General features: G+C 39.8%; 1 protein-coding gene across 10 annotated transcripts in view; it reads left to right on the top strand.

Annotated features, from left to right (window-relative positions):
* Nucleotides 1-13,506, top strand: part of apaf1 (apoptotic peptidase activating factor 1) — a 215,259-nt gene that overhangs the window by 51,794 nt on the left and 149,959 nt on the right. For 8 of the 10 annotated variants that reach the window (XR_013578123.1, XR_013578124.1, XM_078553441.1 and 5 more), the window contains exons 9-11: nucleotides 1,046-1,213; nucleotides 3,609-3,740; nucleotides 10,329-10,442. Coding sequence is in view for 6 of the 10 variants with exons in the window: in XM_078553441.1 (XP_078409567.1) it covers nucleotides 1,046-1,213; nucleotides 3,609-3,740; nucleotides 10,329-10,442 (414 nt within the window). In the remaining 4 variants the exon portion in view is untranslated. Of the gene's footprint in view, nucleotides 1-1,045; nucleotides 1,214-3,608; nucleotides 3,741-10,328; nucleotides 10,443-13,506 lie in introns of those variants that run through there. The other 2 variants (XR_013578125.1, XR_013578126.1) reach the window with 1 other exon arrangement.

Genomic DNA, 13,506 nt, shown 5'->3' with positions numbered 1-13,506 from the left:
TTTTATGCTCCACATCAATGATTAAGGATCCCTGCAGGCTTCCTGAAACAAAAGTGACAGGTGTCTACACCTCTTGTAATTCCATTAGAACAAATGTCCAATCATCAATATTGAATGTAGCCAATCTTTGAACCTGAAACAGATTTGCCGTTGCCAATGTAACACCCTGGGTTGATTAAACACTTAGCACTTCTCACAACCATTGTATGGGCCTTGACCAAGTTGTCTAGCTTGAATCAATGGCTTTCTATTTGTAGTTGATCCCTTACTGGTTATTTCTGTATTTTGTATAAAGTTCAAGTTAAAATATTCAACAAGTACATGTTTTGCCACAGGCATGCTCTCAGTCAAATCAATTTCAGAAGTTTTTACATTTATGTGCACTCTTTTTAATTATTTTTGACCAAACGGAGAGGCATCATATAGCTTCATAAGGCACAGACTGCATGGCCAGTTCTGATTGAAGGAAATGGGAGATTTCATTGATGGCTCTTTGGAAATAATTTGCACTGGGGAATGTTCACACTGTTAATTGCTGATAAATAATAATAACAAATACTATTCACCCATCAGCTCACTGACCTACATTGGCTCCTGGTTAAGCAATGCCTTGATTTTAAAATTGACATCTTTGTTTTCAAATCCTTCCACAGCCTCACCCCTCCCTATCTCTGTAATTTACTCCAGCCAAACAACCTTCAGAGGTATCTGCCTTCCTCCAATTCTGGGCACTTCACCTTCTCTGGTTTCAATGACTTGCACCATTGACGGCTGCCCCTTCAGCTGCCCAGGTCCCAAGCTCTGGATTTCCCTCCCTAAACCTCTCAACCTCTCTACTTCTCCTTCCTCTTCGTAAAACCAATCTCTTTGACCAAGATTTTGGCATCCAGCCTACTATTTTCTTATGTTGGTGTCACATTTTGTGTAATAACGCTCCTGTAAAGTGCCTTGGGACGTTTTACTATGTTAAATGCACTATACAAATACAAGTAGTTGTTTCTGTGGTAAATTTCATTTGTTGCTGTGAATTTTCATGTCGGAACAGGTTCTATGTATTCTGTGGGCGTTGGATACAGAAGAAGTAGAAGACATCTTACAAGTCTTTGTCAACAAATCTTTACTATTCTGTGACCGCAATGGGAACTCTTTTCAGTATTACCTGCATGATTTACAATTGGACTTCCTGACTGAACAGAATCGCAAACGACTTCCGGTAGTTTTTCTTATTTTAAGACATAAGTTATTTTTTCCCCCCATGATCATTTTCTCGTTGCTTCATTTTGTATATTTGGCTTCTTAGTGGAAGTATCATTTTTAACTAGCAAATCTTTTAGCAAATGTGTAATCATAGATATCGGTATCACATGAGATGTTATAGACTGTTTTGAATATTATGCATGCAGATTACAATTTTTCTTGATCAACAAGAGACGCAATGGGGCTGATCCTTGATTTCTGGCTGAAATTGGTGTGAAAGCCCAGACAGGTTGTGCCTCCTTTAAGATTTTTTGATCAGATTAAGATTTTGGGATGTATAACTTGAGCACCTGAATCCAATCATAAATCAATTTACCAATACTTACCTTTGTTATTTTTCAAGGCTTTAACCATAATAGATGGACTATGAGACTTTGAACCATAGAAAATTCACAGCACAGAAAGTGGTCATTCAGCCCATTGTGTCTGTGCTCACCGAGAAAGAATCAGAATCACAGAATTGTTATGGTGTAGAAGGAGGCCATTTGGCCCATTGTATCTGCACCGGCTCTCTGAGCATTTTTACTTGTGCCAATCGCTTGCCTTTTCCCAATAACCCTGCACATTGTTTCTATTTAGATAATCATCCAATGCCCTCTTGAATGCCTTAATTGAACCTGCCTCCAGCACACTTCCAGGCAGTGCATTCCAAACTCTAACTACTACCTCATAGGTAAAGACAGTTGTAAAGTATTCATTTAACACCTCAGCCATGCCCCTTGCCTCTATCTATAAATCTCCAATTTGGTCCCTAAACAGCTCTATTCCTCCTTTTACTGCCCTTCTTCTACTGGTGTGCTTATAGAATACTTTGGAATTTCCTTTTATGTTAGCTGCCAGTGTTTTTTCATAATCCCTCTTTGCTTCTCGTATTTGCTTTTTCACATCTCTCCTGAACCTTCAACACCTGGTCCGTAATCTTGTAGGTTACAGCACTTCAGATGCAGATCCAGGTGCCTTTTAAATGAGTTGTGGGCTTCTGCCTCCACCATCAAAGCAGGCAGTGAATTCCAAACACCCAGCACCCTCTTCAGTGGTGAAATTAGAAGGTTTATTTGAAAATGGAATAATAAAGTAGTACACAAGACTATTAATACAGAAGTTCTAGATTGAACAGATTCTAATTAAGAAATATAGTATAGAAGATGAAATTTAAATGCTTAACTCTCTCAATCCTTTCCGACTCTCAAACAACAGGATCGGCAGATTTAGGCAAACCTTAGACTGAATTTACCACCCTTCCCTAGGGGTGCCATAGAGGATACGTCTCTCCTTTCTGATATGACATCAGCTAGCAAAGATGTCGCTCGGAACCTCTACTTTTAACCCCTGAATTACCATTACCTCATCTCTAATCAAGCCTGTTGTAATTAGCCAGTCGGTTATTTGCTGTGACTGGGTTAATTATTATTGGATCTAGTCATTTACATACATTGCTCCATGGAGCAGAACAATGACACTGTTCATGATCTTTCTCTTATATGAATTTGTACAAGTCTCCATTCATTCTCTTGCACCTGGCCCAGGCAGTCAAGGACAGTACCTGACTGCTCTCTATTCCTACAGACAATAGCAGTATGTTTAGAAATATTGGTTTGCAGCAGATTAATGCTTTAAACTTCAAATATTAGTATATTAACCAGCCTTAATAACTACTTGCTAATTACTTATTCTTCAGTTACGCATTAAAGCTCACTACTTATTTAAATATCTGTTTCTGATTAATTACTAATTATACAGTAATTCTTGATTAATACATGAAAGTGATTATAAAGTACAGAATACAAAATGGCTTCTTCAGCCCAGTGTTAGTACAAAATAGTCCCTTGACCTTGTTAGCTTACTACTGAGAAAATATTGTGAAAACTCCCCAAAGCTGACCAAGTTACACTAAAATCTACTGCCCAGGCTCACTTACTCTCTCACTAGAGCCTATGCCAGAAGGCCCAAAACATTTTTGGCTTGGATCTTGCTTGATTGTTCCCTTGCTGAATCTTGTTGATTGCGGAAGGGTCTGGGAGATGACCATGGGTGGGATGGGTGATGGTGTTGGATTGGCTTTGTGGTACCCGATTTCTGCTCCTTTTTTCTGGAACTTTTTAAGTACTGGTGGTCAGACTACTCAAATGTTTGATAACAATGGACGAAGTTCATGCAGTGCATGCTCTTGTACCTGAAAATTGCAGTTGTGGCACACAGTTGTCATAGCACCCCTATGTATATTTAAGCAGAGCCCACTGAGAAATAGGTGGATGGGATGATTACCTATTTACAGGCTTAATTGCGATTTATTAAAATTTTTTGAAATTATTTGTTGAGTTGGCTTCTATTCATATTTGTTTTTCTCTCAGGATTTACATGCAAAAATGGTTCGCCAATATCAGAAGACGTACAAAAGACAGTTTCCATCACCTTCTGATGAAGATTGTATGTATTGGTACAGTTTTCTGGCTAACCATATGGCTAAAGCGAATATGGACAAGGTTAGTGCAGACTATACAATTACCTTAGTCTTAATCTGTAAAAGTCAACTGCAAGACTACTGTTCCATTTTGAGAATTACAGAAGTAACAATATAAGTCCATAGCGAGAAAGTATATTTATAGTGGCCATACCAGTCTACCATGATTAGGTATGATTGGCAGAGGAAGCTTTCAGTTGACTGTTTGCTCCATCTCTTATGAAAGTTAGGCTGTGTAACAAATTGATGATCTTACTGTAACATGGCTTATGTAATTCGAAACACTAATTGTTACTCTTTGTCCCATTTTGTTTTTCCGTGTTTGTCCCAATATATCATCTGCTATTTCTCAAGGGCCAGTTTAACAAATTGCTCCGAACAACAACTACTTGCATTTATACAGTGCCTTTAATATAGTGACATGTCCTAAGGCACTTCGCAGAAATAGTGTCAAGCTAAATTTAACACTGAGCCATACCCTGATATTAGGACAGGAAAGAGGTAAGTTTTAAGGACTGTTTTAAAGGAGAAAAGAGAGCCGAAGTTTGGGGAGAGAATTCCAGAGCCTACAGCCTCAGCAGTTGAAGGCATGTCTGTCTTTGATGGAATGATTAAAATCTGGCATGCTAAAAAGGTAAGAACTGGAGGAGTGCAGATTTCAGACATCTCCCTCTAATTGGCACCTTTTTTAAAAAACTTAAAACTTTGTGAGTGCTATGAACCATGAGCCACTAATTAAATTAAGTTTTGAAGAGCAACAAATACTTATGTGCTAATTGCTATTAGCTTTATTGGGTACAACTTTATTTAAGCTGTTCTTCCCATTTCTATTGCTGTGGAAAAATCCAAACCAGAATCCGCCAGCTTCCAAGCATCTGTCAATGCCTGCTCAAAACAGCTACAAAAGGTGTTTAAAAAAAGGGGGGCATGAGGTAATCATCCCCCTAACCTCCATTTCCCCCTCCCATCTAGCACTTGTTTTCTGCTCAGCCTTCCCATCAGTGTGCTTGTTGCTTCATAGAATCTTTTGGTCTAATGTCTCAGTGCTTTACTGTATTATAACAGTGTTGTGTTGCCAGTTTTAATTCTAAACTGTTAAAAATGTTTTTAAATTTGGGGGACGATACTAGCTAACTGCTAGTGCAGTTTAACTAACTCCATCTAGGTATTTAATTCAGGGGAACTTAAAAAATGCCTTTTGGAAGAAAATACAATGCACTTAAATGAAATTACATCCTTCAATGAATTTAGATTTTAGTGCTACTTCTGTCCCCCAGTTTGTCAGAATCTTTTAGGATCCTGGATAATAATTTTTGGTTCTTTTACAAATGTATTTCAGCCTGATGTTTCTTTTGTTTTTTTTATCCATTTATTTTTATTTATTTTCATTTTTGTTCATTGTTTTTGTTTATCCCCACCTTTTATCCTATTTTCAATCTTTTTTCCCCCCAATCATCCCCTCCCCCACCCCACCCCCACAAGGGCCATCTGTCATTTGTTCATGTTGTTCTTTGCAGAACGCTTACCCTTGTCCTGCTATTATCACATTCTGCTTTCTTACCTTAATGCCACCATCAGCACCACCTTTAGCCAGTACCGCTACATTAACACCCTTTGCCAATCTCTCCTTTGCCCCCACCTATTGCTGGCCTTCTATCCAGCTTCATCTGCTCCACCCCCCTTAAACAGTATAAATTTCATCACATTTTCACTTCTCTTTAGCTCTGAAGAAGAGTCATACGGACTTGAAACTTTAACTGTTTTTCTCTCCACAAATGCTGTTAGACCTGCTGAGTTTTTCCAGCATTTTATGTTTTTGTTTCAGATTTCCAGCATCTGCAGTATTTTGGTTATATCTTTGATTTTGTGTATGTTGTTTTTTGTTGTATTTGTTGGATTTTGTAATAAAGTGAAACTGATTTATTGAAATGAAACATTATCAATTTATTGGCTTGGATTTTGTGGTCAGCCCCAAAAGAACGGCACTTGCCGTTCACTAGACTGACAACTGTCATAGAGTTTTTGTGAGCTTTTGATTTGCTGTCATCAGGCATCTGATCCAGCACTATTCTCTACAAGACATCTGTGAGGAGCCTGGCTCTTCAACCAATGAATCCTCTTTGAGGCATGGTTTAGCCTAATTGTTCTCAATTCAAAATCCAGGCCATTAGATATTGTACAGGTTAACCCATTTGAGTGTTTATCTCATCAGAACGTATGTCATTATGTCTTAGCACATTTAGCATACCTGCATGTCTAATTTTATGAACTGTTCTGAAGTTAGTTGAGGAAGAGAAGTTTTAAGCTAATTTGCTTCATGTTTGTCCATTCACAAGATGGCGTTATTAAAATGAAGTTTAAATGCTGTTGTACTTGATTTATTTTGTAACCCTAATTATACTTAAGCAGCTTTGCAACAAATATATATAAGCATGATCATACAAATGCAAGTTGCGGTATGGATATGTACAAGAGACAAAGGATACAGAGTTGCTTTTCTCTGGCATGTAGAGGTATTAAGTGACAGCTGGGGTCTGAATCTTCAATCTTCCAACCATTCAAAGTCAGTTACTATGTTTTCCTGTAGAGAAATAATCAGATGATAAAGCTTTGCTAGGCAATTCTGTCATATTCCTAGCAACCAACTAAAAGACAATTTTATCAGAGGCTTGGGAGAAGATTCCCCCCGCCTACCTTTTCTTTCTCTCTATCTCTGCCAGAGTTGGTGAGTGACTTGACAATGTTATGGCTCAGCAGATGGTGAATGCTAAGCTGCTCAAAACCCAAATGGAAACTTACAACAGCAGCCAAAATGTTTTTTGCATTTTCTATAGTATGAGGAGCGGTTCTGAAATCAGGAAATGATTTCCCTGACTACTTGTGATGATTTTATATTAAAGTAAGCATTTATTAAAAGACAAAGGGTAGTGAATGTCTGGAATTCTGCACCCCAGAGAGTTGTGGAGGCTAGATCACAAAGTATTTAAAGAGGAGGTAGATAGGTTTTTTAAATATCGGGGAATTGAGGGCTAAGAGGAGTTGAGGCCTGGGGCAGATCAGCCATGATCTTATTGAATGGCGGGGCAGGCTTGAGAGGCTAAATGGCCTACTCCTATTTCTTATGTTCTTATGTTCTAAAGGATAAAAATACATTTACATTTAAACACAAGAATGGCTTCACACAGTAAGCAGTACTTTAAAACAGTTCCACAAATCTTAACTTAACTACCCTCAGAGCTAGCCTTTCCCTTTTCTGTTCAACAGCTATCCTTATAAATTCTAAAATCTATATAAGTGCAGTAATTTTACCACACAGTGCTTTTCCCTTGGGGTGTCCTCTGAGGCTGACAGCAACTGGGTCTTTAGGTCTGGCCTTGTTCACACTGTCTTCTGGTAGTTCTGACCAACTACTCTGCTGCCTTCTGGGAGATATAAGCAGCTACCCTCTCACATAAGCTTCAGTATTTCCCTAAATGCGTTCCTTCCCTTTGATCTCTCTATTGTTTCAACCAGTCTCTTCAGAAACGCTTTCTTCCCAGGATTGATTAAATTGTCCTTTACTTTAGCTCTTAGACTTGTAAAAACAAACTTACCCTATCATTACCTCACTCCTTACACCTTTTTAAACCTGCATATATCCCACTTTGAACTAAAACAACTCAATTCAAGCCATTACTGTTATTGCTTTACATAAAATTCTGATTGAAGTTCCTCTTGGTTCATTAACATATAAAAACCACTTCTTACTGTTGACTTTAGACCCTTGTCATCACTGTAGCTCTTATTCCAATTACAGCCTGACTTCCAGTACATAAGAAAATATTTCCGGGCTATTACCAGAAGAACATGTTACAATTTTTTGTTTTCTTGACAGCAAGAAAAGGATAAAATACATTTTTGAAAAATAAGGACGGCATCTGATTTAATCTCGGATGGAATCTTTAATTGAGTAAAAGTTATCTATATGATTGACTGTTTAAGTTCAGTTTCCTAATGGAAAAATCTATCTGCATGCTTCAAATAGAGATTATAGTGAACATTACATCAGAAGATAATTTTTGCACGAAAATTTTCTGTTAGAAATTGAGTTGCTATTTCAAATAAGCTACTGTACTAAATTTCTCATTTTATAAATTAATAATTTTGCTTTTTCAGAGTTAGGATCTCAGTACTATAATGGTTTTCAGCAGAAAGGCTAAACCCATAACAGCTTTTGATGTGAATATTTCAACTTTCCCTATAACTATTAAAATATAATGAATACAGATGAGCCCTTCTAATTCTTACATAGAGCTGTGTAGTAAGTAGAACTTAATCAAGTAAAAGTATGATCTTGCTTATAGTCTATTGAAATAGAGTAAGAGCGAGAAACTTTATGCTGATGGCTTATGTTCACAAGAGTCAATCTAATAAACTGGGCTAATAAAATCTTGTATAATAATAATAAAAAAACAGAAAATGCTGGAAAAACTCAGCAGGTCTGGCAGCATCTGTAGAGAGAGAAACAGAGTTAACGTTTCGAGTCCATATGACTCTATGTTAGCTCTGACCTTTTAGCTCTGAAGAAGAGTCATACAGACTCGAAACATTAAGTGTGTTTCTCTCTCCACAGGTGCTGCCAAACCTGCTGAGTTTTTCCAGCATTTTCTGTTTTTATTTCAGATTTCCAGCATCCACAGTATTTTGGATGCTTTCATAATAAAATCATGTGTATTGTTTTAGGGCCCATTTACATTGTAACTGAATATAATTAATGAAAATGTAGAAATTTGATTGAGGTTTGGGAAAATGTTGGAGCCTATTATAAAGATGTAATAGCAGAGCATTTAGAAATACATAATCTGATCAAGCAGAGCCAGCATGGCTTCATGAAGGGGAAATCATGCCTATCAAATTTATTAGAGCTCTTTGAGGTGGTTACAAGCAGGATAGATAAAGAAGAACCAGTAGATGTAATATATTTGGATTTCCAGAAGGCGTACGATAAGGTACTGCACATAAGGCTACTTAATAAACTAAGACCCCATGGCGTTGAGGGTAGTATATTAGCAAGGATAGAGGATTGGCTAACTAATAGAAGACAGAGAGTTGGGATAGGAGGGGCATTTTCAAGATGGCAGCCTGTAAACTAGTGGAGTGCCACAGGGATCAGTGCTGGGGCCTCAATTATTTACAATATATATTAATCACTTAGATAAGAGACGTGAATGTACTATTGCCAAGTTTGTGGATGACACGCAAATAGGTGGGAAGGCAAGTGGTGAGGATGACACATGGAGTCTGCAGAGGGATATAGACAGGTTAAGTGAGTGGGCAAAAACTTGGCAGATGGAATATAATATGGGAAAATATGAGGTTATGCACTTTGGCAGGAAGAGTAGAGGAGCTGAATATTATTTAAACGGAGAAAGACTGCAGAAAGCTGCGGCATAGAGGGATTTGGGAGTCCTTGTGCATGAATCCCAAAAAGCTAATATACAAGTTCAACAGGTATTAGGGCAGGCAAATGGAATGTTGGCCTTTATTTCAAAAGGAATGGAGTATAAAAATAGGGAAGTTTTGCTAAAACTGTACAAGGCACTAGTTAGACCACACCTAGAATACTGTGAACAATTTTGGCCCCCTTAACTAAGGAAAGATGTACTGGCATTGGAGGCAGTCCAGAGAAGATTCACCAGGTTGATCCCGGGTGTGGAGGGATTTTCTTATGAGGAGAGGTTGAGTAGGTTGGGCCTGTACTCACTGGAGTTTAGAAGAATGAGAGGCGACCTTATTGAAACATATAACATTCTTTGGGGGCTTTACAGGGTAGATGCTGAGAGGTCGTTTTCCTTTGTGGGAGAGTCTAGGACCAGAGGGCATAATATCAGAGTAAGGGAGCACCCATTTAAAACAGATGAGGAGGAATTTCTTCTGAGGGAAGTCAATCTATGGAATTCTTTACTGCAGAAGACTCTAGAGGCTGGGTCGTTAAGTATGTTCAAGGCTGATTACTTTTTAATCAGTAAAGGAATCAAGGGTTACGGGGAAAAGACAGGAAAGTGGAGTTGAGGATTATCGGATCAGCCATGATCTCATTGAATGGTGGAGCAGACTCGATGGGCCAAATGGCCTACTCATGCTCCTACATTTTATGGTCCTTTATTCCCTTCCCTGTTTTTCATTCCACCGTGAAAATTGTCATCACACACTCCTTCAATGATAGTATAGGGTGCTGTGGACTATGACTTCTGTTATGATCTAAGTCAGTGGCATTCTGAGATTGCCTAACAGGAGGCTATATCCAGATTAGGTGAGCTTGTCAGTAACTTCTGCTTCTGCCTCCCAAAAGATGGAGTACAATATGCAAGGTGGCCCATTTAACTGCACAAAATCAATTAAACTCTTGCACCTTGGTTGAGCAGTTTTGAATGCCAGCAGCAATTTAGACGCTCACCACATGCCTTTTTAGTCATTCTAAATGTTTTCAGTAGCAATTTGTGCTAAATAGGTTGTCTTCCTTGGAACTAATGACCTGGATTGCCCTTTGATCTCTCGAGTATGGATTCTATTTTACCTTTGTGTTATCAGAGAAAAACATGCTGAATGTTGTAAATTTCTTTTTTCACAGGAACTCTATTTACTCATGTTTTCAATGGATTGGATAAAGGCCAAGACTGAACTGATGGGCCCAGCCCAGTTGATAAATGACTTTGTGGAATATAGACACATACTGGATGAAGAGGTACATTTTACAGTGACCTGAGATATCTGCTGCATGTGTGAGCATTTGCTAAACTCTTGTTAAGATGGCTGGTAAGGCAATGGTTCAAGTCTAATTATTAAAGCAAAATTCTGTGGATGCTGGAAATCTGAAAAAAAAAAATCTCAGGCAACATCTTTAGACAGAGAAAAGAGAATCTGTTTCTCTCCCACGGGTGCTTCCTGACCTGTTAAGTATTTCCAGCGGTTTCTGTTGTTTACATCTTACCATTGCCTATTGTTTTAAGTTGCGTGTTAGTGGAATTCTCTTGTGCTTCCAAACAATGGATTAAATCAGAAATTTAACAAAGGCTCCATTGAGAACATTAGGAAATATGATTTAACATTAGCTGGTTATGAACATTTTTAAACTTCCCGAAGTATCATCATCAATTAAACCCCACACCTGAGACTTGAATACATAATCTAGGTTATGCTTCAGTGCAGAACTGAGGGAGCGCTGCACTATTAAGTGCCATCTTTTAGGTGAGAGACTAAGGCAAAGCCCGTTTGCTTTCTCAGGAGACATAGAAGATCCCATGGCATTATTCGAAGAATAACGCTTCAATTCTCTAGGTATCTTGGCTAACATTTAGCCTTCAACCAACCTTGTTAAACAGATTGCCTGATCATTTATCTCATTGCCATGTGTGGGACCTTGCTGCATGCAGATTAGTTGCTGCTGTTACAATTATGAGGTTTATAATATTATTTTGATTTTGGGACTGTAGCTTTAAATTTAGGGTAAATGAAAGAGGTCATGCAACTTGTTCTGGTTTCCCCTGACAGTAAGCATAGGTGGTTAAATTGTTAGAGATCAAAGGAAAGCTTAGATTGTTTTACTGAGAAGAAAGTGCGAGATATCCACACTTAGAGACAATGGTTGCAGTCTCTGAGTTCACAATAGAAAGATTTTGAGACTCCCAAAGTTCCAGAAAGGTGTTTAAAATACTGAGTTGTAATCAATTGTGCTGTAAACTGCCCATTTACTTCTAAGGTGAAAGAGGGCTGGTCTCTCAAGGAGCTAATTAGAATTTCTACCTGGATACAAGGTTAATGTGTTTCATGTTGCCATGGGGTAGAGGAAACCATGTTTGAGATCAGGTTACAGGCTTCCCTGCATATCAGTGATTATCACAGATATCAACTCCAGGCAGTAGTTCTGTGGTCAGCAGAGGAAAATGGCTATAAAAACAAAAAGCTAAAAGCTACTGCAGATGCTGGAAATCCAAAAGAAAAACAGAATTACCTGGAAAAACTCAGCAGGTCTAGCAGCATTGGTGGAGAAGAAATCAGTTAACGTTTCGAGTCTTCATGACCCTTCGGCAGAACTGAGTATAGTTAGGAGAAAAGTGAAATATAAGCTGGTCTAAGGTGGGGGGGCGGGGGGAGAGAGAAGTTGAGGGTGTGGTGATTGTGGAGATAAGCAAGCAGTGATAGGAGCAGACAATCAAAAGATGTCACAGACAAAAGGATCAAAGAGGTGTTGAAGGTGGTGATATTGTCTAAGAAAAGTGCTAATTAAGAATGGAAGACAGGATACTCAAGGTACAGCTCTAGTGGGGGTGGGGTGGAAAGACTAACAAAGTTTTAGTTTTAGGTTTAAAAATAATGGAAATAGGTGGGAAAAGAAGAATCTACATAAATTATTGCAAAAAAAGGGAGGGGGGAGAAACGGGGTGGGGATGGGGGGAGGGGGATCTAAAGTTGTTGAATTCAATATTCAGCCCGGAAGACTGTAAAGTGCCTAGTCGGAAGATGAGGTGCTGTTCCTCCAGTTTACGTTGAGCTTCACTGGAACAATGCAGCAAGCCAAGGACAGACATGTGGGCAAGAGAACAGGGTGGAGTGTTAAAATGGCAAGTGACAGGGAGGTTTGGGTCTTTCTTGCGGACGGACCGCAGGTGTTCTGCAAAGCGGTCGCCCAGTTTGCGTTTGGTCTCTCCAATGTAGAGGAGACCGCATTGGGAGCAACGAATGCAGTAGACTAAGTTAGGGGAAATGCAAGTGAAATGCTGCTTCACTTGAAAGGAGTGTTTGGGCCCTTGGACAGTGAGGAGAGAGGAAGTGAAGGGGCAGGTGTTGCATCTTCTGCGTGGGCATGGGGAGGTGCCATAGGTGGGGGTTGAGGAGTAGGGGGTGATGGAGGAGTGGACCAGGGCGTCCCGGAGGGAACGATCCCTACGGAATGCCGTCAGGGGGGGTGAAGGGAAGATGTGTTTGGTGGTGGCATCATGCTGGAGTTGGCGGAAATGGCGGAGGATGATCCTTTGAATGCGGAGGCTGGTGGGGTGATAAGTGAAGACAAGGGGGACCCTATCATGTTTCTGGGAAGGAGGAGAAGGCGTGAGGGAGGATGCGCGGGATATGGGCCGGACACGGTTGAGGGCCCTGTCAACGACCGTGGGTGGAAAACCTCGGTTAAGGAAGAAGGAGGACATGTCAGAGGAGCTGTTTTTGAAGGTAGCGTCATCAGAACAGATGCGACGGAGGCGAAGGAACTGAGAGAATGGGATGGAGTCCTTACAGGAAGCGGGGTGTGAGGAGCTGTAGTCGAGATAGCTGTGGGAGTCGGTAGGCTTGTAATGGATATTGGTGCACAGTCTATCATCAGAAATTGAGACAGAGAGGTCAAGGAAGGGAAGAGAAGTGTCAGAGATGGACCATGTGAAAATGATGGAGGGGTGGAGATTGGAAGCAAAATTAATAAATTTTTCCAGGTCCCGACGAGAGCATGAAGCAGCACCGAAGTAATCATCGATGTACCGGAGAAAGAGTTGTGGGAGGGGGCCGGAGTAGGACTGGAACAAGGAATGTTCCACATACCCAATAAAGAGACAGGCATAGCTGGGGCCCATGCGGGTACCCATAGCCACACCTTTTATTTGGAGGCAGTGAGAGGAGTTAAAGGAGAAATTGTTCAGTGTGAGAACAAGTTCAGCCAGACGGAGGAGAGTAGTGGTGGATTGGGATTGTTCGGGCCTCTGTTCAAGGAAGAAGCTAAGGGCCCTCAGACCATCCTGGTGGGGGATGGAGGTGTAGAGGGA

This window comes from Cetorhinus maximus, chromosome 12 (assembly GCF_964194155.1).
Source record: "Cetorhinus maximus chromosome 12, sCetMax3.hap1.1, whole genome shotgun sequence".
NCBI classification, from domain to species: domain Eukaryota; kingdom Metazoa; phylum Chordata; class Chondrichthyes; order Lamniformes; family Cetorhinidae; genus Cetorhinus; species Cetorhinus maximus.
The sequence above is the reverse complement of the archived record's forward strand: the minus strand, read 5'-3'. Positions and strand labels throughout refer to the sequence as shown.